This window comes from Tamandua tetradactyla, chromosome X (assembly GCF_023851605.1).
Source record: "Tamandua tetradactyla isolate mTamTet1 chromosome X, mTamTet1.pri, whole genome shotgun sequence".
Taxonomy (NCBI): domain Eukaryota; kingdom Metazoa; phylum Chordata; class Mammalia; order Pilosa; family Myrmecophagidae; genus Tamandua; species Tamandua tetradactyla.
The window spans coordinates 121413743-121439205 of NC_135353.1; the positions used below are offsets into that span (position 1 = coordinate 121413743).

Here is a 25463-nt window from a genome sequence, read left to right on the forward strand (position 1 = left end):
TTAAACCTGGACCACACTCTCCCCGCCCCCCTCCTTCACAACCAGACAGATGGGGTGACTAAGGACTGTTGAGGACATTTCCTGATAGTTTTCTTGCCCTAACAGCCAAGAGTAGTATGACTGGGGCTCTGCATGAGGCCCACAATTCTAAGGCAGACATTCATTTTCTCACAGATTCCACCATTTACTCTCTAGCAGAGCCTGGCAAGCTGCTTGCTCTATTTTCAGTTAATAAAGGCAATGAAGGGGTAGGGGGTTGACCTGATGAAGACCCACCCCCTTATCCATTCATTATTTATCTGCCCAACTGGTCAGGGATGTGGGATCCATTCAAGGTTTAAAGGCTTTCTCCAGGTTTTAAAACAGCTTGCACTTTATTACATAGGCAACCCCACCATACCTGCTGCCTGACCCCCTCCCACTGATGTCATCTTCAGGATACTGGCCCCTTCTTGGGGGCAGTGAGCTATCCATATCCTTTCCTTATGAAGGGAAGTAGATGGAATCCCTCAAGCAGGCAGTGGGCAGGAGGAAATTCATGAGTGTAGTCTTCTTAAAAGTATTTACACTTAAGTAAGTGCCTTTGGGAGGTTGTAAAAAGTAGTCAGGATAGGATCGAGGCAGAGGCTACCACTCAGCCAAGGTATAGGCTGGAATGAACCAAGGCTTGTCTGTCTTGGCCATTAGAAGGCAGAGAAGAGAAAGTGCTTCTGGTATTTAGTGTGGGTGGGGTACGTCCTCCCCAAACTTGTTCCGGTAAGCAACGTTCTTCGCATCAAGGAGAGCCTAAGGAAGAGGCAAGAAGAGGGAAGGTGAGAGAGAGTAAGGCTCACTCTACCCTAGGCAGGAAGCTGCTCCTGCTCTAGCCTTCAGCCACCTTGTCTCCTTGGACTATCCCACAGCCCCCATACCACAAAAATAATCACATGAGACAGCCAAGCAGAGGGGTTGTCCATTCTACTCTTACCCAATCCGAGAAGGTATGTGGGGAGTAAGAGGGGTGGCTGAGTGCACACGTGTTAAACAGTCTGTCCAGGGCCTACCTGGTGGTGGATATAGGCCTGGCAGTGGTAACACCAGGTAGACAGATCAACGTAGCTGAGGACTAGTGGATGTCCTGAGTCTTCATGGTGTTGCATCATATGGGCATTGATGTAACGACCACAGTGGACCTGAGGTTGAGGAGTGCCAGGTGTAGAGGTTTAGTACCTACCTAGGGTTTTCTTCTGGGCCGACCTCCACCCTATTCCTTCCTTTGCTCCGCACCTGATAGCATGATAGACACACCCAATTCTCCTGGAGTGTTCCACAGTCCTGACAAGGTTGGGTCACATCCAGGCCTACTGCAGGTGTGGGGCATACTGCCACCAAATGGGGACACCAGGACAGTGGTGTCACAGCAAAACATGTGTCCTGGGGTGGGTGAAATTGAGTTAGGAAGCCCATCTTCCCATTACATATTCCTATATCACACACTCCTACTTGGAGACACAAATGGGCCAAAGAAGGAAGCCACAGTCCCAACCTCTTCCTGAGCTCACCTCATTAGTGTCAGGAAGATCCTCAAAGCCCTGTATCAGTATCAATTCTGTCACCTCTTGCCCTCCAGCTGCTTCTCCTAGTAGCATTTCCTCTTCTGGAGTCTGAGAACCTAGGGACTCCTGAACACACAGAGGTAAGGGATGTATCTGTGAGGCCTGATTCTTGCCCCCCTTACCCCTACCTGGGTGTGATGGGCCTTACCTGAGCCTTGTTGTTTAGTTCCAAGGTTCTAAGACTCCCAATCAGCTTACTGGGGGACATCTGTGGGGTGGCTTCCTGCAATGGTGAGGCTGGGGGTGTCTGGTTGTCAGTACATGAGGCCAGAGGGAGTTGGATCAGTGTGGCTTCCCCCACAGCCACTCCTGAGGTGGTTTGGTCCAGCGTGGCTCTCCCTGTGGCTGTTTCCAAAGACTGGTCCTGAGGGAACTCCACTACAATTGTCTCTGATTTAGTCTGGTGTGGAGTGGACTCTTCTGAGGAGGATACCGAGGCAGCCTTCCCCATGTCTGCTTCTGGCATGTTCCCTTCTGGCATGGTCATCCCCTTGGCCAACTCAGGATTGGCTAGTTGGGATGCATCCTTGGTGACTGGCTCAGAGTCAGAGGATCCCTTGTCTTCTACCTGTGGAACTGTGGATGGGAGTGTTGGCGCTCTCTCCTTTCCTGCCTCTAATCCCTGGCCCTCCCTGAGTACCCTCCTCGAGTCCCCCATTGCCCCCAATTCCCCACATCCACTTACTCATGGCCCACAAGCTGCGCCAGTATCTGCGATGGACATTGATGGTCTCAGTGATTGAGGCCAAGGACCCTGCTAGTGGGGGGCGCCATGGGGCCAGCAGGGGTGGTGGATCCCCAAGGAGGGAGCGGGTGCAGGCAGCCATGGACTCTGAGATGGATGTCAGATTATAGCCACCCTGTGTCAAGGAAAAGGGGTGGGGAAGGTATGGTCAGAGGGGGTCCTCAGGACTTTGGGGAGTAAAATGTCCTGACTCCCAAATGCCCCACCTGGGCCCTGCAAGTCTGACAGGGGAGGGCGGGGTACTGAGGAGAATGGAGTGGAACCTGCCATTTATAAGATGGGCAGTGCCCATTGTGTGAGGTTGCTGTGGGGGTGAAATTGTTTGTGATGGCAAGTATAAGCGAACAATAATAACAACAATGCCAACAATAATTGTGTCCCAAACCTTATTCTAAGCACTTTGCACATATTAATTCACTTAATCCTCACAACCCCATGCCCTCGACCTGTACAGGAACCCATCTTTATACAATACAGAAATCTCTATCTTTGCTCTATATGGGAATCCCTAGCCTCACACCACACAGAACACAGTGACCTGGTCTTGCCCAGGAATACCCACTGTAACCCTATAAAAAACCACTGTCTTTTCACAGTTCAGGAAGCCCTGTTCTACACCCTGGTAAAGGAACTCATCCTCTCCACATGGATTCCTGTCCTGATGTTGTACAGGAATCCCTTTTTCCATACTCTATTGGAACCTCAGACTCTACCTTTTTTTACAGATGAAGGAAACTGAGGCTCTGAGTGGTTATATGACTTGTCCGAGGGCATATATAGTTGGTTGGTACATGGTATATAAGAAGCAGTGCTGGGGTTTGAACCCGGGCTATCTGATGAAAGAGTCCGTTCTTCACCACCACCCTGCCCTGCCACTGTAGCTGCTTACTCTCTGTAAGCCAGTTAATCTCTCTGGGTCTTAATTTCTTCATCTATCAAGTGGTGAAAGTAACACACAGAGGATTGCTGAAAAGGCTAAACTAATGTATGAGATGCAAAACAATACATAAAATGCAATGTACTACAAAATAAGAAGATAAAGCATTTATACAATGTTTACTACATGCCAGGTACGCTTTCATGATTAGCTCCATTACACAGATGAGGAAACTGAGGCCCAGAGAGGGTGAGTGTACCAGTTTGAAAGTATTATGTACCCTAGAAAAGCCATGTTTTAATCCTGATCCAATCTTGTGGGAGTATCTGTTTCTTCTAATCCTGATTAAATACTGCAGGTTGGGATCTTTTGATTGGATTATCTCCACAGAGGTGTGACACGCCCAATTTTGGGTGTGACCTTGATTAGATGAAGATGTGACCCCACCCATTCCAGGTGAATCTTGATTAGTTTACTGGAATCCTTTAAAAGAGGAAACATTTTGGAGAGAGTCAGAAACGACAGAGTTGACAGAAACTTCAGAGCAGATCTGACAGGCAGAGAATAGAGACACAGATGCTTGGAAATGCTTGGAGCCCAGCAGATGTCACCATGAGATGTTAAGCAAGCCAGAACCTGAAGAGAGCCAAGGGAAGCCAAGAAATGAAAGCAAGCCCCAGAGAAGCAAAATGAGGAACCCCCACAGGAACAGAGGCTGAAAGCAACGGAGCCTAGGAGCAAGGGACCAGCAGATGCCAGCCACGTAACTTCCCAGCTGACAGAGGTGTTCCGGAGAGTATCAGCCTTTCTTAAATGAAGGTAACCACTTGTTGGTACCTTAATTTGGACACTTTCACTTCCTTAGAACTGTGAAATTTTAACTTATTAAATTCCCCATTTGTAAAAGCTGTTCCAGTTCTGGTATATCGCATTCCGGCAGCTTGCAAACTACTACAGTGGGGCACTAAGCAATTTACAAAAGGTAAGTGAATTCTCTTTGTCTCAGATACTTGTTAGAGCCAGCTCAGATAGTAGTTCAGAGCACAGATGCTGTAAGCCATGCTGTCTGGGTTTAGGCCCTGGCTCTGCCATTTGTTAAATGTGTGACCTCGGGCTCGTCACTTCACCTTCCTGTGCCTCACTTTCCCTCGACTTGAGTGAGGAAAATGATAATCAGAATAACAGCAGACCCTACCTTCTAATGCTGTTTTGTCAAGTCAATGAATTAGTAACATGCATTGAGTACACTTATACATTGTTAAAATTGGTGTGATTGTTATTATGAATGTCCGCTATGTGCCAACAATCCCAGGAGAGGACCATCACTGTCAAGTTTTGAAAGAGGCAGGGAACTGATACTCAAAGGAGATTTTAAGATATTGCCCTGAGGGACACAGCAAGCCAGCAGCAAGGGCAGGACTCTTCCCAACTACCCTCCCAGAGCAAGAAGAGGGACCCAGAGAGAGTTACCTCTAGGATCAGGATAACGCGACCATTGGCAAGGCCCATCAGCAGGTGTGTGAGGTGTGCATAGCCCTCGGGTGACACCAGGCAGCCCCCCAGGGGGTCCCCTCGTGCGGCATCAAAGCCTGCTGAGACCAGCACCAGTTCTGGGTTAAACTGAGGGAGAGAGAGAACAGATGCATGGGCATGAGGGCGGGGGGACTTCACTGGGTAGTAGGCGATGGAGGAACAGAAACACGGGAACCCAGAGCCATTAGACACCAACAGAGGGCCAGACACATAGACACGGAGACACAAAACAGAGCGCTGGAGGCACGACAACTAGAGACTGGGACACACAAGGCCAGAGACGTGAAAACAAGGTACGGGGAGACAGGGAGAGATAGAGATAGAGACTCAAAGATACAGTTCTTGGAGACAGAAGCCACAGACACACAGAGACCCAGGCACAGATAAACAGAGATGTGGACATAGCAGACACAAACTTAGAGACCCGAGAACTTAAGACACTAGAAATGAGACACAGAGACATGAGACATGGAGACTGAGACATCAAGAGATGGTGACATGAGGCATACAGAGACAGAGATATGTCCTCACACACTTCTCCCACCCCCAAGATAAGAGTGAGTGACACTTCCCTCCCTGGGTCAAACATGGGATACATATGCACAACATAGAGGGTTTTAAATACACAGGCACACACATACTTCCACCAAAGAGATGACAATACAAGTGCCATACACAGGGAAGATGGTGAAAGATGGTCACACATAGCCACGCACAGACCACGCACATGGTGCGCACAGTGCACACGCACAGTCCCCTATAGACCATGACTATACATCCACACCAGCCATACACGCAGCTTCTCACAGAGGAGTAATAATTTACAGCTTGTGCACAGTCACAATCACACACACACATAACTGGACAGCCACACAGAGGCCATCACCACACTTTCACAATAGTTATATCACACTATTGCACCCAGAAGAGGTAGTCACTTGCACGTACAGTCACACACAATTCACACAGTTATGTATACACAGAAGGTAGTTACAGCCACCTGTGCAGCCACACACACATGGAGTGGACACACACATGCAGTTTCACAGAGAGGGCAGCCACATGATCCACCCTCACAAGGTCAGTCATGTACACACAATCAGTCACACAAAAGGTCTCACACACACAGTTTACACAAAGAGAAGGTAGTCAGTCATACAGAGCCATTCAGACAAAAAAATTCAGAGCAATGAGAGGGAGGGATAAGGGATATGATATGTATGAGTTTTTATTTCTTTTTCTGGGGTGCTGCAAATGTTCTAAAAAATGCTCATGGTGATGAATACACAACTATGTGATGATATTGTGAGCCATTGATTATACACCATGTATGGAATGTATGTTTGTGAAGATTTCTTAATAAAAATATTTTTTTAAAAAATTCAGGCCATCACCCAGTTAGAGAGACGCACACACAGCCATGGCAGACAGAAAGACACACACAGTTATACACAGAAATGGCTATTGCACATGGTCCCCCATATGCAGAAAGTCTTACAAGGCTGTAACAGAGCTAGCTAACATGCAGTGACATACACTATCACACCCATTACAGATAGAAAAAATGGTGACAATTAGCCACTTGTGTGGAGTCTCAAACACATACATTCAAAGCCCTCTCCTACACTGCATACACAGGTACAGAGATGGCAGTCACACAGGCAGGCACAAAGTGACTCATGATGGGAACACACAGTGCACACATACAGACCACCACTGCACATCCAGACTCACTTGTATACATAGTTAAACACTGAGAAGGCAGTCACATGCAGCCATTGATGCAGAGCCAAACAAATGCAGGTATACCTCAGAGATACTGTGCATTCGGTTCCAGACCACTATAATAAAGTACATATCACAATAAAACAAGTCACATGAGATTTTTGGTTCCCCAACACATAGAAAAGTTATATTTATACTATTTTCTGTAGTCTATTAAATATATATTAAGTGTACAATAATAATGAAAAAGTTTGAAATAATTGTGATAATTACCAAAATGTGACACAGAGACTTGAACTGAGTATATGCTGTTGAAAAAATAGTGCTAAAGGACTTGCTTGATGCAGGGTTGCCATAAACCTTCAATTTGTAAAAAACACAGTATCTGTGAAGTGTAATAAAGTGAACCGCAATAAAATGAGGTATGCCTGTATTCAAAAGCCATCACATAGAGTCATATCCTCCTCATATCCAGAGAACAGTCACAGTCACCCACAGGCTGTCCCATATTCTCAGTCACCTGGCAGTCAAACCCTCACACACTTCTACTGGCACGGTAGTGTCACATCCATCCTGAACCGTACCTCATAGGCAATGGGAAGCACCACACGATGCCAGGCAGCAAGGTAGTCAGCGTCACCCACGCGGGGCCCATTCCAGGCCACGTTGATAGTGAAGCCCGTGCCTGCAGACCGGCCTATCTGGCTGCTGGCACCCTCGTTCCCCATGGGAAAGAAGGTGCCATGATCATAGCGGTGCAGGGACATGTATAGCACACTGCCAGGGAATGGGCGGAAGGAGGGGCCACAGTTGGTTAGGGGCTGCTTTGCCCCGTGAGCCCTCCAGCCCCCTTGGGGTGCAGCCTGCTCTGCCCATCTCCCTGACTACACCCCACCCTCTGCCCCAGCACCTCACCTGGGGTCATCCTCAAATATGTGCTGAGTACCATTCCCGTGATGGATGTCCCAATCCACGATCAGGATCCTGGGAAGGGGACAATTCCTCAGTAAACTGGGACATTCACTTCCTGGGAGAGGGCTAGGGCTAGACTCCTGGGGTCTGCAGAGGCATTTATTGCTGGGTGGCAGGACCCTAGGTCCCTTTTAGGAAAGCACTAGGTATCAGGCTTCTGGGTCCTATTAGAGTGTGTGTGAAAGTTGGATCCTGGGTCCTGAGAGCTTCACGGTGGGCCTGAATAAGAGCTGGGGGCTAGACGCTGGGGTCTTTTTAAGTAAGCACTGGAGGCCTGGACCCTGGGTTCTGTCGGGACAACTGTTAAGGTCCTAGACATGCTGGGGGCTGGATCCTGGACCCTGGATGTTGTTTTATGAGCTGCCCCAAGGGGCCTGTTGGGTAAGCACTGGGCTGGGGCCAAAGGTGGCCCTAAGAGCCCTCACCGCAGGGCATGCCCACTGATGGACTGGGCATGGCGAGCAGCTATGGCCACAGTGTTGAAAAAGCAGAAACCACAGGCAGCCTCCCGCTCTGCGTGATGTCCGGGGGGACGCACCACAGCAACGCCATTCAATACCTGGGAGAGGAATGGGGTTGCTGAAGTTAAACCCTCATCCCTCCCCACGTACTTTCCTTCTCCTTTTCTCTCTCCCCTCCCCTCATGCTACTCTACCAGCTGCTTGGGGCCCCCCTCCCCTGCCTCCCACCGCCCCCCTGCAATTCCTATTCCTCCCCCACCGCCCCCTGGGTGCACCTCTCTAGTGAAGCCCTTGGCGAAGAGATCCCTCCCCATGCCCGTTTGTTCGGGCCCTGCTCAACAACCCCAGAGCCTTCATAGGAGGCAGGTGGCCCTCCCTCTCCATTCCCCCAGGACCTCCCCGCCTCCGCCGCTTCCCTGCCGCTTCCCTCTTCTTTGAAGAGGCCGTACCTCCCCAGTGAGCACAGCCTCCACTAGGCGGCAGACGGCGCCCGTGGCGAGCTGCGCGCAGGCGAAGGTGTTGGGACAGATGTAGATCGAGTCAAAGTTGGAGCCCTCGCGGTGCAGCTCCCGGGTTTTCATGTTCTCAGTGGCACGGAGTCGACCCACGTACTCCGCACTGGGGGCGGGGAGGGGAAGCAGAGAGAGCGGCGCTCAGAGGCCAGTGGTTCCGGCCCCTCCACAGCCCGGCCCCTGAGGCAGGACCCTCAGACCCTCCAGAGGACCTCCGGGTGCTTGACACCACCCCGCTATACCGGGGATTGGCGGAGAGAGGAAGCACAGGCTCCAAGCCTCAGGGTGGTATTTGTGTCCCGAGGCCCGGCACAGCGCCCCAAGATCCCGGCCCCAGCCCAGGCCCGGGGGTCTGACCTGTGGCAGGAGAATAGCTCAGCGTTGGTGGCGGGACGCGCAGGCAGGGTGAGGCAGCGTCCAGCCAGGCCCAGCTCCTCCAGGCGGTGCACAATGCACAAGATGCGCTGGGGCATCTCAGGGTGATGGCTAGGATTGGGGCGACATCAGAGGTAGAGGCTCAAGGCTTGAGAAGGGGCAGGGCCCACCTCCCCCCATCCAAGTCCTCAGACTGCATACTTGTCCCATAGATTGTAGTGACTCGTCATTCGTTGGTCATAGACCAGCCCTGTGCGAGCAGGCAGCACCGGCCAGGCCAGGATTGAGGGCACAGAAGGCTCCGGCAGCCCCTCCTTCTTGGTCTCCCCCATCTTATCCTCCTTGGAGCTCTCAGCTACAAGGGGGAGATAATATTCACTCTACTCCTCAGTACATCCAAAGGCCTGAAACCAGGGCCCAGTGAGAAAGAGGGCTTGGCCCTCACCAACCACGGGAGCCCAGAAAAGTCAGAGGGGGTCTGGAAGAGGGACTCCCCTGACCACTTACTCCATTCCAAGCTCCCCACCAAGCCTACTCCCCACTTCCTACCAGATCTCAAAAGGACCTCCCAGAAAGGCTCCAGGGCAACCAGAACGCAGGAGAGTGAAGCCTGGGCACTGGAGGGCAGGAGAGATCAAGAACATGAGGAAGTGCCCCCCACCCCCAGAGGGGGTACTGAGGGTGACACTTTTTCCTCTTCCACCTGGACTCACCTCAGGCAGGGGGCACTAGGGAATTCCAGCATGGGGCAAGGGTCTCCCAGAAGGGTGTGGAGCGAGGCACTGACGCCCTCAGCCAGAGAGTGGAGGTTGTAGCCACCCTAGGAGAAGGATTTGGGAGGGGTGTCAGGAAAGGACCAGATATTATCAGGGGAAAATAATAATATGGTGCAGAAATACTACATGTCAAGCAACAAGACATTTAATTCTGTGGACAGTGATATGATGTGATTACTATTATTGTTATTATGATGCCAATTTTACACAAGGAAAACTGAGGCATGAAGAGGTTAAATGACCTATGCAAAGTTGTACAGCTAGGAAGTGGAAATGCTGGGATAGGTACTCATGCTGGACTCAAAAGTTTGGTTCTTAAGCCCTTCAGAAACTATAGGCTGAGAAACTTGGGAGGAGCCTGTAATGATGGGGAGAGGTTGCTGGCATTGGGAGTCACTTACCTCCAGAGATAGGATCAGCTTGCCTCCTGCTAGACCCATGAGCAGGTGGGTTAGCTGGGCAAATCCTGCTGGAGTGGCAGCCATTTCACCCTGGGGGGACATGGAGGGTCAGTTAGGCTCCACACAGCTCCCTTCTGACCACCTGCAATGCCAGGTAGCCTGCCTTACCTTGGGGTCTCCTTGGAGAGCATCGAATCCAGCAGCCACCAGGACCAACTGGGGCTGGAACTGAGGAGAGAATGCACTACCTGAACCCCCTGCCCTCGTGGCCCAATCTCCAACATTGCACCTACCCCCAACAAACCCCAGACCCCCAAGACCTCAAGGGCGACTGGCAGCAGGATATGCAGGAAAGCAGCAATGTAGTCGGCATCCCGCATCCCCACCTGCAGACAGAAAGGCGAGATGGGGTCATTTAGCCACTACCACCTGCCCTGAACTAGCTGGAGGGTGGGGGCAAGCCTCACATTGAGAGCGGAGAGTGGGCAAACACTGACCTGGTTCCAAGGCACATTGATGGTGTATCCCTGGCCTTGGCCGATGCCTGTGGCAGACCAGTTAGAGGCCTTAAGGTGGGGCCAGAACCGGCCATGCTCATAGCGGTGGATGGAAAAATAGAGGACACTGGGGGTAGAGGGAAGAAAAGAGGTGGGGGGAAGGGTTGGAGAAAAGAGTCAATCTTCTCAGACGCCCCAACCCACAACTGCCATGGTTTACTCAGCTACTCTTCCCATTCAATCCCATTCATTTTCCCATTCATTAATTTACCCACTAATTTGTAAGTTCATACATCCCTTCATTCTTCCATTAATTCACCCTTCCATTCAGTTGCCAATTTGTTCATTCTCCTATTTGTTAATTCTTCCGTCCATTTTTCCCGTTTCCCACCAGAACCCCTCCCTCAGCAAATCTCACTGCCCCCTCAGTGCCCATTCAGTTCCATACTTAGCTTAGAGACCCTGAGAGCTATCAGATCTACCCCAGCCCTTAGAGACCCCTGGCCCTGTTGGGGATTCTAGGTCATGCCTGCCACCCACCTGCCCCCGTGACCAGAGTGATTAACAGTAAGACAAGCCCTCTGACATTGGAAATCCACAGGGGGCTCTTAAATGAGAGGAATCAGCTAAAGTTGAAAAGGGCATCAGGCCAGGGTGGTGTCCAGTGTTTCCCCATGCCAGGTTAGGAACGGTTAGGACTTGGTTCTGTGTGTGGAGGTGGAGAGGGGCAAAGGCCTTGTTAGGGCTGCCAAGAGGCCAGTGAGGAGGCAGTTCCCTCTCTCCAGTATGTTACAGGCCACCTCTACTTCTTCTGTTTTATAGATGAGATGTTGAGCACTCATAGGAGTGAGGAAGATTAATATACAAAACAAACACTGAAAAATGTGATGGTAGATGTTCTCACAGAAAGCTGGGCAAGGGGCTGTGGGCTGCGACTGGGGGAAGTAAAATGAATAATCTATCATCCATCGATTCTTCTATCTATGCATCTGTCCCGTGCCTTGTCCCAGAAAGGATTTAAGGCAGCATTTTTTCTTTTTCTACGGATATGCAAGAAATAGTGGTAAGCAATGAATCTAGACAAACTCGACTCAACTTTTAATAAATGTCTGTAGTACGGTTTTAAAACATAATGCAGTCGATATAAAAGGTTCTTGAAATAGAAGATAAATACAGGATTGGGGAATGAAACCCATGCTAAAACTCTGATCTTGATTGGGAGGGAGGAATGAACTGTAATCACTGTTTAATTTTGACACAATAGATAAATACAGTTTTTTTTTGGGGGGGGACCATATATCTTTTTTTATTTTTTTAATTTATTTTATATTTTTATTAATAAAACCAATCAACATACAATATGAACATTCTTTTTTTCATCACATAGTTGTATATTCATCATCATGATCATTTCTTAGAACATTTGCATCAATTCAGAAAAAGAAATAAAAACAAAAAAAAATTCATACATACCATACCCCTTACCCCTCCCATTCATTGATCACTAGCAGACAAATATAGGTTTTAAACTTTTTTGTTTTGGAAGTTAACCACCAGAAGAAGAGAAATACACAGTAGAAATAAAAATTATCATTAGGGGAAGAAAGGAATAAAGAAAAGATGTGAAGAAAGCCAGCCCTAAGAAAACCACCAGAGCCAAGAGACAGAAGAACAGCAAAGGAAATGAAGTTTATAAAGCAAACAGAAGATTTTAAAATAAATTCAACTGACTTTCAGTGAAAGAATGGTGGATTCATAGCACAGGTTTACCTCCTCTCCCTCTTACAATCCCAGTCAAATGACAATAAACAAATATCAACCCAGAAAGATGCAGAGAATGGGAGAAAAGATGTCAGACAATGTGAAACCTTCACAAATCTCTGGAAGGTAGAGAGCCTCAGGACTGAGACACCCATAGGGTGGGATGACCCAAGAAGCATTAAATCCTCAGGGCCTTCTCTCATGCTGAGAAGCTAGGAAGGGGCACTCCACCCTCCCTTGCCCTCAAGAAGATGCCTGAGGTTTCACCTCTGGAGAAATCAAGCACGGGGACTCCAGGTCAATGCATTCAAAATCAATTCTGAATAGCCAATTCACCCAAATGTACATTAATGACTTAGTCTTGGTTTACCTGTTTTCATTGTCATCATAAGAGCATTTTTTTAAAAAAACTTTTTATTTTAAAATATTTTCGAACTTAGGTTTTTTTTTTTTTTTGCATGCCATATGGTGGGGTCACATTTCATTATTTTTCCATCTGAGTATCGCATTATTGCAGCAGCACTTGTTGAATTTTGTTTGTTTGTTTTGCTTGTTTTCGGAAGTGCATGGACCTGGAATCAAACCCGGGTCTCCCACATGGCAGGTGAGAATTCTACCACTGAACTACCCTTGTACCCCCTCAAACTTAGTCTTAGTTTACCTGGTTTTGACTTAGTCTTATCTGTTTCATTGTCTTTTTCAAAAAAGAAAATTTTGAAAAAAACTTAAAAAAAATACTTTCAAGCTTACAGGACAGTTAGAAAAATAATATAAAACTCATACAGAGAACCCCAAAATACCCCTATCCCCCAGATACTCAGATCCATCAATTTTAACATTTTGCCACATTTGCTGTATCATCTTTCCACGTCTATCATCCATCCATCTATCTATTTTCTGAACACCTGAGTATACTTGTATCATTTCCTTGAACACTTAATATTTCAATGTACATTTCCTAAAAACAAGGATATTCACTTATGTAACCACCTTGGTGCACTTACCAAGTTCAAGAAATTTAACATTGATATAAAGCTTACAGTCTGTATTCCATTTTTTCATGTAATTTCCTTTTGAGCTTTTTCTCCTTTATTATTAGATCCAGTTCAGGAACACGTATTGCATTTAATTGCCATTGTTTTAGTCTCTCCCTCTTTTTAATTGTGGAAGCATATATAAACATAAGCTTTCCCATCTCGACCTCTCCCAAGCATACCACTCAGTGGAATTAGTCACATTCACAATGTTGCACTATCCTCACCACCATCCATTACCAGAGTTTTCCTATCATACCAAACGGAAAACCTACACCGATTACACACTAACTCCCCATTTCCCCCACTCCATAACAGCATTTTAAGGACTAATTTGTTTCCACCACAGGACCCTGCTGCTGAAGTTAAAAGACTGAGATGGAGAGCTGGGAGATTGAAGAGCACTGCTAGAATTTTTTTCATTTATATATTCTTATTTATAAGGAAGAATGTATTGAATATATTCACAGTTCTTCACATCCATGTATATGGGCAACATTATATCCACAAAACAACACAGTGGTAGTCTCCAATGCATTTATTAGAACAAATAGAATGATAAATGATGTTAAGGAATTGTTAATTTTCTTAGGTATGATATTGTAGTTATGTTCTAGAGGTGCAGTCTAAAATATTCACAGATGAAATTATATGGTTCTGGGATTAGCTTCAAAATAATACAGGAGGAGGTCAGTGAGTGCAAGTATAGATGAAACAAGACTGGCCATTGAGTTGATAAATGTTAAAGCATTCAATTTGAGAAGCCAAAAATGAACAAAAGGAACATATAAGTAGGAAACTAATAGAGATAAAAACAGAAAAAATAACAGTCTAAAGAAAAAACAATAAACAATAAAACGGTAGAGATGATCAAAAGTGCCAAAAGTTAGATTTCAAAAGATAAGTAAAATAGACAAATCTTTGGCAAGGCTGAGGGAAAAAAAGAGAGATGGTAGCCCAAAGAAGAGATCTATTTTTTCTGGGATTAGGGAGGACCCCATCTACTGCCCAGGTCCTTGCCCACATTTCCTAGTAAGACCTAGCCATGAACATTCTCTGCCCTTATTCTGGGGAAACACCTTTCGGGAAAACAACCCCACAACAGTCACCAACAATGGTCAACACAGCCCTTCATTCTTAAGTATAAATAACCAAATCAGAATTGCTAGACATTTGAGGAAAATCACCAGCATGAAAGAGAAGGACAAAGATAAACAAAACAATTCAACCAAGCCCAGAATGAAGAGACATAATTTGGAGAATGGAAGAGAAGTTAAAACATTTCTAGTTAGTACTCGAAAAAAAAAAAAAAACCAAAAACCAAGATCAGGAATGAGAGGGCATAGAAACAGATGAAGAACGTAGTACTGGAGATTAAAAGAATGTCTAAATACAAAATTCAACAGAAGCAACAGAAGCAAGAGGCTACTCTGGAGGTCACTCTTATGCAAGCTTCAGTTAGACATTGCTACCTATCATAGCTTGCCAAACCCCAACCAAAACCATTCCTGCCAATCTTAAAGAACACCTAGGACAAGATATCAGATTCTAAAAAAGGTTCCATGCACTAGGTAACTTTCCAGAAACCTACAACCTCTAGATGGGTCCCCGGACCAGATAAGTCCTGAAATGCAGAGGAGCCAGTCTTTCCATCTCCCTAGTTCCATCAGCTAGTTCCATCTCCCTACCCCATATTATTGACAACCCCTTCCAACATGAAAAAGTTATAATGGCCATAGCCCAAATACCCCTAAAGAGAGAGACAGAAAGATCAAAGGTAATGGTGGAGTTATACAGAGAAGGTAGAGTTTAACAAATGAGTATGACTGCTAAATCATTATATTGATATTTCTTTTAGTCTCCAGTGTCTTAGAGCAGCTAGAAGTAAAAACCTAAAATTGTGGAATTGTAACCCATATGAAACTCTGAAATCTGTTCTACAACTAATTATTGTGATGTGTTTTGAAATTTATTGCTTTTTTTGTATATATGTTATTTTTCACAAAAAAGGGAGAAAAAAGTTGATTGTGATGACAAACACACAGGTATATGAAACTCAAAAACACTGCTGGGAGAAAGAAGCCAGACACAAAAATAATATATGCTGCATGGTTGTATTTATAGCAAGTCCTGGAACAGGCAAAACTAAACAATGTGATAGAAATCAAATCAGTGACTGTCTGGAGTGAAGGGGGAAATTGACTGAAAAAGAGTGTGAGGAAACTTTCTGAATGAGAGAAATGCTCTATATCTTCTTTAAGGTGGCAGTTACAGAGATGCGTACCTTTGTCCAGGCTCATCAAATTGTACACTCAAAAGGTACATTTTATTGTATATACCTCAATAAACTTGGTTTAAAAGAAAAAATCAACAGAAGAGCTTGCAGATAAAGTTGAGGAAATCTTCCAATGCAGAGAGCAAAAGTAAAAAGAGACAGAAAACATGAGACAAAAAATAAGAGACATAGAGGACCAACCCAGGAGACCAACATCTGACTAACAGGAATCCTAAAGAAAGAAAGAACACAGAAAACACAGTAGATGATCAAAATATCATAGAAAAATTCCAAGCATTTAAGAAAGGCCTGAGTTTTCAGACGCAAAATGTCCAAACACTGCTAAGATGAATGAGGGAGCCAGGATGAAAGTACAGAACATCATGGCTAAAAAGAAGAACCTAGAAGCTGCCAGAAAAGAAACGAGTATCCAGAAAAGAATGACAGCTGACATCTTTTGGCAACACTGAATGCTGAAAAAATAATAAAGTAAGTCCAGACAGCCACCAACCTAGATTGAACAATCAGCTATGGGAGCTGAGGATCTATGGGGGGAAAGGGGATTCTACACAGTCAGTTTGATAGAAGGCTGGATGAAACAGCAACTACTTAGTATTGTTCTGTAAGGGCAAAGACTTAGTAACTTTCTGCAGGAAGGGTAAATTGGCACAACCTTTCTGGAGGGAAGTATGGCAGTATATACCAGACTTTAAAGCCCACTGACGCTCTGACTCAGCAATTTTATTAGAAAGTCATCTACAGCTATACCCAGACAAGTGTGAGATTATATATTTGTAACAATGTTCACTGTAGAAATGTCTGTAAACAGCAAAAATTGGGACGCATCTTAAGTGTCCAGGCATTAAACAGGTATAGTTGTACAATGGAATGCTGTACAGCTCTTACAAAGAATGAGGTGGTTTTAGGAGTACTAACATGGAGAGGTGTCCACAGTTTGCTATTAAATGAAAAAAGTAAGTTGCTGAAGAACATATAGAGGATTATCCCATGAGGTAGCATGTTAACCATAATAATAATGATAATAAAGTCATACATCCATAGGAAATAAATCTGTAAGGCTATAACCCAAACTGTCAACAGTTATTTTTGAAGTAATGGGAATTATAGGAGACTCATACTTTAGGCATTTTTGTATTATTTAATTTTTATATATTTTTTATTTTTCCAAACAAACATCCCCCTTCCCCCAATCCCTTGGTAACCTTCAAATCTGCATTCTATCTCTGTGAATTTGCTTTATTTTTTAACAAATATTTACAGTATTGTTATAATCAGAAAAAATGAAGTAGTAATTTAAGGTTCACACCAGCTCAAAGGTAAATTGGTGAACAAGATTTCCCAAATACTTGTAGGCTCAACTCCCTCTCTCTACCATGTCTTTTCTGCATGGCCTCCTAACGTGTAAACCTCAGTTCCCACATCTGTAAAATGGGGAACCAAATAGCCCCTGCCTCACAGAGTGAAGTTAAGAAGAACATCAGAGATACAGAGAGCTGGCACAGATCTTGGTCCCAGGGTGGGCCCAATGAATGTGAATGCTTCCCTTTCCTCCTGGGCCCCTCTGGCTGGGACTGTAAGGGTGGGAGGTGGTTGGGAATCTAGCATCTGGGGTTGGACGTGGGGCGTACCTGGGGTCCTGGTCAAAGATGAACTGGGTTCCTTGACCATGGTGCACATCCCAATCCATGACAAGGACCCTGTGAAGGGGATCAAGGTGACTCTGGGGGGGAAAAGCCCAGAGCAGGATACTCCTCCCCATGCCACCCCATCACACCTCCTCTACTGCTGCTGACCTCTGAATATCATGCTTCTGCTGAGCGTAGCGGGCAGCCACAGCCACATGGTTGAACATGCAATACCCATTCATAAGATCGTAGTGGGCATGGTGTCCAGGAGGCCTGGGCAGGACAGGAAAGGCCACAGATGAAGGGGGAGTGTCCTTCTCTGCAGAGACAGACTCTCCCCTGCTCCCTAATCCTGACCACCAACTTCCCTAATGTCAATGACTTCAAATCTGCCAGGGAATGAGTAACTTGGGCCCTTAAACTTTCTCCCTGTCCAAATCTATAGCTTCCCCTTCGAGGGGGATTTGACAGTATTCATTAAAATCTCAAGGGAGATTTGACAGTATTCATTAAAATCATAAATCCATATACCCTCAGACCCATCCATTCTGCTGCTGGGGATTTAGGCCACAACCTGTATCACAAAAAGGGTAAAATAACATGTTTATAAATGTACAATCAGATCTGCCACGGCATTTTTTTGAAACAGCAAATGGTTAGAAAGAACCAAAATGTCTATCACTAGGGGCTGGATTAAATTACTGTGCATTTGCACAGTGGAGTTCTATGTGGCTCTAAGCTACAACTGTTAGAGAAAGACATATAAGTGAAAAATGCATAGGAGTGTGGCAAGTGCTATAACCATTTATGGTTAAAAAAAAAAGAAGAGGGAGGAGAAAGGATATAGCTACTGCAGTTCATCAATTCTGGGATTCCAACTATTTTAAGGGGTATTATAATTTTAAATTCCAACAACAAAGCACAAAATGCTGCCAACTAAATTTTGACATATTATTTCTAAGAACATCTGGATTTCCAGATGTCAAAATTATGAAAAATTGTACATCTTAGAATCAATGAAATCTGGTATTTATCCTTAAATAAGCACAGACTATTTTTGCGAGAAATGCATGAGAAAATGGGTTATACTGACTATCTCCCAGGACCAGAACCAGATGTCTCAGGGATGGAGGTGGGAAGGAGACTTCCTTGTATTCCCTTTTGTACCTTTTGACTTTTGAACCATGTGAATGTAGTACTGATAAATTTTAAATATGAGAGAAGGAATTTTTTTAAATATAAAAAGCCAAGGGTTCCTACCTGACGATGGCCATGCCATTCTGGACCTCGGCCCCCAGTACTGCATCTACCAGCCTGAGAAGAGAGCCTGAGGCCAGGCAGGCGCAGGTATATGAGTTCTGGAAAGACAATGGGGAACCACAGATGGAATGAGGGAGACAGCAGCCCTGTCCACTCAGCTGCTCCCAAGGAGAACAGAGGGGAGCAGGACTGCAGGGTTGAGAGGGCATGGGGATGGTGAACCCGCTCCGGGGTGCTGCTATCCCCAGGCCCCATAGTACTCATCCATACTGGATGCAGATAAACTGAGTCATAGGTGTCTGCTAGGATGCGGAGTTCTGCCTCATTCATATTCTGGGTTGTTTCCATCAGATCAATGTACTCTAGGCTGGGGAGACAGGTAGGGGATGGGATTCAGGATTTAGGGAACTGCCTCACTCCTCAGCCCTGAGCCGGCTGTACCCTCCTCAGCCTCCTCCCCAGCTGAGCCTTCATGTACCAGACCCTGGAACAAGTTAGGACCCTCCCCTCAACTGTCACTCTAGGGGGAAGGCCAATTATAGGACACATTTCCGGCTTCTTCCCTAGCCTGTCTCCTTTCCAGTAATGTCCTTTGTCACCCTCTTCTAGCCACACCAAATCCTATCTTCAGACCATTGGCCATACTGTTCCACTTTCCTGTATTTCCCTTCACTCAGCCCTCTTCTTCATCTGAGTCACTCCTATTCTCCTCTTAAAAGCTCAGTTTTGATATCCTCTCTAGTAAACTAGCTTTCCCTGAGCCACCCTGCAGCAGCAGGCTTCTTGCTCTGGGCTCCTGCAGCCCTCCAGGGGCAGAGCCCTGATTCTTCTCTCCACACATTAACCAGGTATTTATACAACCAGATTATGATAATACTAGATCATGGGCTGATGATATGTCAGGCACTGTTCTAAGTACCTGACATACACTGAGCTCTCCTGAAGAAGGTATGTTCACTAATCCCCATGTTAGGGGTGATGACACTGAGATTCAGAGAGGTTTGGCTACTTGCCCAAGGCCACAAAGCCCATGACATTCCTTTCCAAAGCATTCAGCCCACCCTGGTCTGCCCAAGGCTGTCTCTTCCCCATCCCTACAATACTCCAAATCCTTCACCTGTGAACCAACATCAGCTCCTCCTTTTTGGCAATGCGGGCCTGGGGAGACATGAGGAATAAAGGGCTAAAACATGAGCAGGACCTAGGTTCCACCAGCCCCCTGCCCCCCTCCCAGAGTATCTGACTGGGGGACTTACCTGAAAGGACACGCAGCGAACCAGGAGGCCCTCCTGGGTCAGTAGCTCCCTGATGGCGTGGAGGCGCTCAGGGCCTTCTGGGAAGCTGGGGAGACAGAGATATATCCTGTCATGTCTATATATGGAGACATCAGGGGGGACTTCTGCTCCTGCTACATCTCTCCCTCCACCCTTCCACAGCTGCTCAAGCCAAAAACTTTGGAGTCATCCCAGACTCCGGATGGATCCATTCTGAAAATCTATCCAGGGTCTGACCCTACCCTCATCACCTCCACTGTTGCCACCATAATCTCTCTCCTGAGCTATTGCTGTAATTTCCTCAGTGGTCTCCCAGCTTCCACCCTCACTCCCCCAACAGTCCTTTGCCCACATGGCAGCCAGAGACACAGGTTAAAACTCACAGCTCTACTTAAGACCAACCTGTGGCTGTCCACTCACTAAAAGTCAAACCCAAAGTCCTCACCATGGCCCAGAAGGCCCTGCATGATCTGTCCCACATCACCTCTCTGACCCCATCTCCTACCATTCCCCTCCTCACTCATTTTGTTTCAACTACACTGGTCTCCTTATTGGTCCTCCATCAAACCAATCATTGTCCCACCTCAGAACTTGACTCCAGCTTTTCCCCTCCCTAGAATACTCTTCTCCCAGATGTCTTCATGGTTCACTCCCTCACTTCCTCTGACTTGCTACTCAAATGTCAGCAAGGCCTTCCCTGACCATCCTATTTAAAAAGGAAGAATCCCTTCTATTGCACTTTCTATCTCTCCCTCCCACCTTATTCTTCTCCACATCACTTCTCTTTCTAACATACTATATAGTTTATTGGGGGTTTGTTGTTGTTGTTTACTGTCTTCCCCCTCTAAGATGTAACCTCCATGAGAAAGGGATTTCTGTTTGTTCTGCTTACTTTAGTATCCCTAACTCCTCCATAGATGCTAAAGATTTATTCAATAAATAAAAGGCAGACACAGTTTTTGCCATAATGAGTCTTATGTTAGGATAGATACTAACTGGTAAACAAACACATAAATATAGTAATTAACAATGACATGGGCTATGAAGATCTCTAAGACCAGGCGTGTTAGAGACTGGGGCAGGAAAAGACATTTGTGAGAAAGTCTCCTTGGGATGTGAATGATAAATACACATTAGCTGCTAGAGACGAAGGCAGAAACCTATCTCCTGAAAAGGGATCAGTCAGGGTAAAGACCTGAGGTGAGAGAGTTCCTGGCAGCTTTGAAGAACAGCAAGAGGACCAGTATGGGTAAGGCAAGGTGACTGAGGAGGGAGGGTGGAGTGATGAGACCACAGAAGTACGGCAGGGCCAGATCACATGAAAGAATGAAGAATTTGGACTTTACCTTACGGGCAGCAGTCTTTGCTTGAAGGATTTTAAGAAAGAGAATGTCATACGATACACATTTTTTTTAGGCTGCTGTGTGGGGAACAGACTGTAGGGATAGGTGTGGAAGGGGGGAGGGGGGAAATGAGGAGACCTCTGCAACATTCCAGGTGAATAGTGATGCTGAGTGCAGTGGGGGTGGTGAAGAGAGGTCAGATACTGAATATAATTTCAATGTAGAGCTACACGAATTTGGTGATGGATTACAACAAATGTGAAAAATAGGGCCAATGTGAGTGTAATTCTTCAGTTTCAGCACAAATCCCCTTTCCTCAAGAAGCCTTCTGGGGAAATGGGGATGCTAACTTAGGGCCATATCTTAAACACCCTTGAGTCCCCTGGACTTAAGTTCTCCTTCATTACACACTTCATACTGCTGTGTGGCTGTTTAATGGTCTGCTCTCCTACTCACCTATCAGCTTTGGGAGAGGGGATTCCTGTCTGTGTTTTCCACATTTGTATCACTAATCGGTGGCACAAAGGAGGTGCTCAACAATTGCTTGCTGGCTAAACGATAAGAACCCTTTCAAGCCTGAGTCACGTGTTCCTAAATCAATCAGCTTCCACAGTTCCTAGGCTGGCATAAGAAATGATTTGCTCTTCCTGATGGCTCAAAGTGGGTGGATGTGTGTGGTGCGGGATGGCCTAGAGGACCCAGCCTCACCTGTCATCCCAGAGGCAATGGAATTCATTTAGCTGCTCATCAAACACCAAGCCGGTGCCAGACAGTGCCCTGGCCTCAAGGTCCAGATCCTGCAGGGAAAAAAATGGGAGAGACAGATCCATTTAGGGCCTGAGTCAGAGGGGTCATCCTGTATGGTCCAGGATGGAGAACCTCAAGGTCTCAGGCTTTTGGTTGCTATGGGAGGCCAAACCGAGTCCAGGTCCCTCTCACCAGCCCTTGCAGCCCCATGATTAGGTCTTGCTCGGCTGTTGGGCTGAGCTTCTTCATTCTGCCTTTCTTCTTTACCTCCGCTAGACTGGGGCTGGAGCGGGGTCCAGCACCCTTTTTAACACCTCGCTTCTGCCGGGCAGAGAGAAGGGTCAGAGTCCAGGGGACGGCCCGCTGCTCCCCCTCCCCCTCATCAGAGCAGGTCTGAGGCCTCACCGCAGTGGTGACGCTGGAGTCGGAGACGTGGGGGGGCGAGTGGGGATTGTGCCTATTCCTTCGCTGCCTGGTGGAATCCTGGCCGATGGAAGTCATGGTCGGGGAGACTGCGACCTGCTGCGGTACTGGGGGAGTGGAGGTGACTGTGAGGGGGCTGGAAGTGCCTGAGGACCCCCACATTCCTGCCCCCTTCTCAGGCCCCACCCCATATACTATACTCCATCCATGCCTTCTAAACTCCGCCTCTCGTAAGACTCCCTCCCTTCACTGGGGTTTCCCTTCCACCTGGTCCCGCCCTTTCCACTAGACTCCACCCCTTTGACACTATTTTCTTACTCCTTTCAAAGCCTGGTCCTTTCACAGAGTCCTAAAGCCCCAGGCTCAGTCTGTTCTAGGGCCTGCGCTTCCCAGTTAGTCATCGCCCCTTCCGCTCCACCAAGGCTCATCCCCAGACCCTTTCATTCCTCTAAACCTAGTCCAGATTCCAGGGGAATTCCAGGCTGCATTCACATACCTGCCCTTTCCCGCCTATCTCCTGGGATAGTCACCCACCCCTCTCACTTAGCCAGACCCAGCCCCTGCCCCGACTCCACCCTGAGCGAAGCACTTAACTCCACCCCTTACCGGGCCGCACTTGCCCTTCTGCCAGATCCCGCCCCTAACGTTTCAATAAACCGCGCCCCCTCAAGGGACGGCTTCTTTCTTTCCACAGATCCCACCCCCGCCCAGACCCTACTCCCTGTTTCACCCAAGCCGCTTCGGCCAGTCCCGAGCCACCTCCCGCCAGTCTCCGCCCCCGAGGCCCACATACACCAATCTCTGGGTTCCGCTCACAGAGCGCAGCCCCTTTCTCAGACTCCGCCTCTTGCTCGTGCCGCCAAGCTCCCAGCGGCCTGCGGAGCACCCGGTGCCCGAGCCCTTCCTCTCCATTGGGCACGCTTTCTCGACCGCCAGCCCAGATCCCACCCACACCGGGCACCCTCCTTTCCGCGAGGCCCCACCCCTCGCGTCGGGCACACCTCCCGCTACTTCAGAAACGGGCGGCTGGCCGGCGCGTCAGCATGAGGCGCCAGTTGTTCAATACGGGATTTAAGCTTAAGCTGTACTTTCCCCCAGCTATCGTTGCGGTCGTCCGAGCTGCCACGGCCGTGCTCCTCCGCCCCTACCCCGTCACCTTGGGAGCCCTTCGGACCCGCGGCAACCGTGCCCTGCGACGATTCAAGACAGGGAGAGGGCGAGCAAGAGAAGGAAGGAGTTGGGAAGGGGCGTGTTCACACCGCCCCGCCGCTTCCCGCGCGGCGCCGGGTGATGACGTAACGCGGGCGGGTTGGCGCCGGCGAGTGAGGTTGAGGCGGGATGATGGCTGGTGGAGGCCAAAAATAGGAATGATGGTAACAATAAATGTGGTGGTTTATTCAGTGTTTCATGCTTTGGCTAAGGTGGCACACGTGGAACACTCACCGAACGTTAGCTGTTAATAGTCTGCTGTGACAAATGGGTGATGGGGAAGAGGGGCCCCAGCAGCTGTGAAGATAGCAAGTATTATGTGCCAGATGTTGTTAGCCACGACTCTATGAGGGATTTCCCATTGTTAACGCTACTTTGCAGATAAGGAAGCAGGTTCTTCGATTAGCCATGTGACCTTGGTCAAGTTCCGAATGTCTCTGTGCTTCAGTTTCCTCATCTGGAAAATTGTGATAATAATAATAGTGCCCAGGGCCAGAATGGACCAGGAGTTTTTCACGGCTGGCTGGTCTCCCTATCTGCCCCCTCCACCGGATAACCTCTGCTCCCAAGTTGCATGGGAAAGTGTGAGTGTGCCGGCCTCGGGCTCCCGTACCTCCACCCCCACCCCTGTCTAAATATCTGCCCCGCGGGGAGGCCGGTTTGTCTTTCCTAATCTCCCTCTCTCATTCTCTACCATTTCCTACCCGGCCGCAGGCTGGGGCGGGAGAGATAAGCGGTCTGGGGTTCAGCATCGCTGACTAATAAGCAGATTGACAACCTCACTGCCCAGTAGCCGGGCCTTCTGACTCCTTTGAGGTTCCCAGTTCCAGCCCCCTCTTCCTTTTCACTCTTTTCCTGCTGTCTTTTCTCCAAGTGGAAGAAGGCCACAGACTTAAGACCTTTAAACCTCCACATACACCAAAGAAACACATATGAAGTGATACACACTGGGGGACATTCTGGGATTGTGATGTCTGCAAAGCAGGGAGTCTTGTAAAAGGTCAAGGCCTATAGTTCTGTATAGTCAGGAGATTAATTCCTGTAGAACAGGGGTCAGCAAACTTTCGATAAAGGGCAGGAAGGCAAATATTTTAGGATTTGTAAGCTGCTTGAAGTCTCTGTGGCATAATTTTGTTTTCTTCTCTTTTTCACACCCCTTTCAGAAGGTAAAAACAGGCAGTGGGCTGGGCTTGGCTGGCTGACAATAGTTTTTCAATACTTGCTGTAGAGTGTCATTCTTTGGTTTTCATTACCTGGCTAGGATTCTTTTCAAGGATGAAAGCAGGGGTTCCAGGCTGCATGAGGAGAGGTATTCCTTTTGTGTGAGATGTGAGGACAGGGACTCTTGGATAGGATCAGGTCACTCCTGACCTTTCTCTACTGTGTCAAGCAAATGTCCCTTGATAGGGGAGTGCACAGAGGTTCCTGAACTTTCTGTTCCTCTACTGGATCAAGCAGGGGTTTCTATACAGCACAAGAAAGGTGTTCCTAGAGAGCTCCAGACTAGGGGAACCTGTCCAAGTTCAGGATGGGGCTCCTTAGACTGAATTATGGCAGGTTCCTACAAACAGATCAGGGTTAGGACAGGTTTTTCTGAACAGGTTCAGTACTTGTGATCATATAGATAGTAAGATCATATGATCATGCCTAGATTCAGGTCAAGAGACTGTTATTCATTAAAATAAATTATGCTAGCTGCTATAACAAACCAACCCAGAATCTCAGGGGCTTAACAAATGACTAGTGGATCATTCATGGACCAGGAGACCTCCATTTTGTGGCTGTACTCTCCTCTAGGTCCTTGGAGATTTTTTTCTCTTCAGCCAGTAGGTGGGGAAGGAAAGGGAGAGTGGAGGTCTGCCAGGGAAGTTTTTATGAGCCAGGAGAAGTGGTATGTATCACTTTGGCACATGTTCTGTTGGCCAGAATTCAGCTTGTGTCCCATCTGGCAGAGGTTGCAAGGGAGGTTGGAAAAGATAGAGTAGGCTCAGGAAGAAAGGGAACAGGCTTTGATGAACCCAT

At 47.3% G+C, this 25463-nt stretch overlaps 1 protein-coding gene across 7 annotated transcripts; it reads right to left on the reverse strand.

Moving 5' to 3' along the window:
• Positions 1-333: 333 nt before the first annotated feature.
• Positions 334-23494, reverse strand: HDAC6 (histone deacetylase 6). Of its 7 annotated transcripts, none has more exons than XM_077146074.1 (29): positions 23389-23494; positions 22215-22339; positions 22077-22130; positions 21771-21859; positions 19702-19786; positions 19563-19603; positions 18716-18812; positions 18446-18543; positions 17354-17458; positions 17189-17257; positions 10470-10596; positions 10293-10358; positions 10141-10200; positions 9973-10062; positions 9509-9615; positions 9345-9412; positions 8997-9150; positions 8778-8906; positions 8358-8526; positions 7873-8006; positions 7391-7459; positions 7060-7252; positions 4688-4837; positions 2281-2455; positions 1744-2171; positions 1542-1661; positions 1267-1413; positions 1044-1172; positions 334-786 (listed from the first exon to the last, which is right to left on the reverse strand). In XM_077146074.1, exons 2-29 carry the CDS (start codon positions 22308-22310, stop codon positions 718-720), a joined length of 3318 nt encoding a protein of 1105 aa, XP_077002189.1. In that variant the 5' UTR covers positions 22311-22339; positions 23389-23494; the 3' UTR covers positions 334-717. The 7 variants fall into 7 exon arrangements, with proteins under 7 accessions (XP_077002189.1, XP_077002182.1, XP_077002188.1 ...); XM_077146067.1 differs by having other exon boundaries at positions 22002-22130; XM_077146073.1 differs by having other exon boundaries at positions 22002-22130; positions 22215-22331; positions 23389-23463.
• Positions 23495-25463: the final 1969 nt, after the last annotated feature.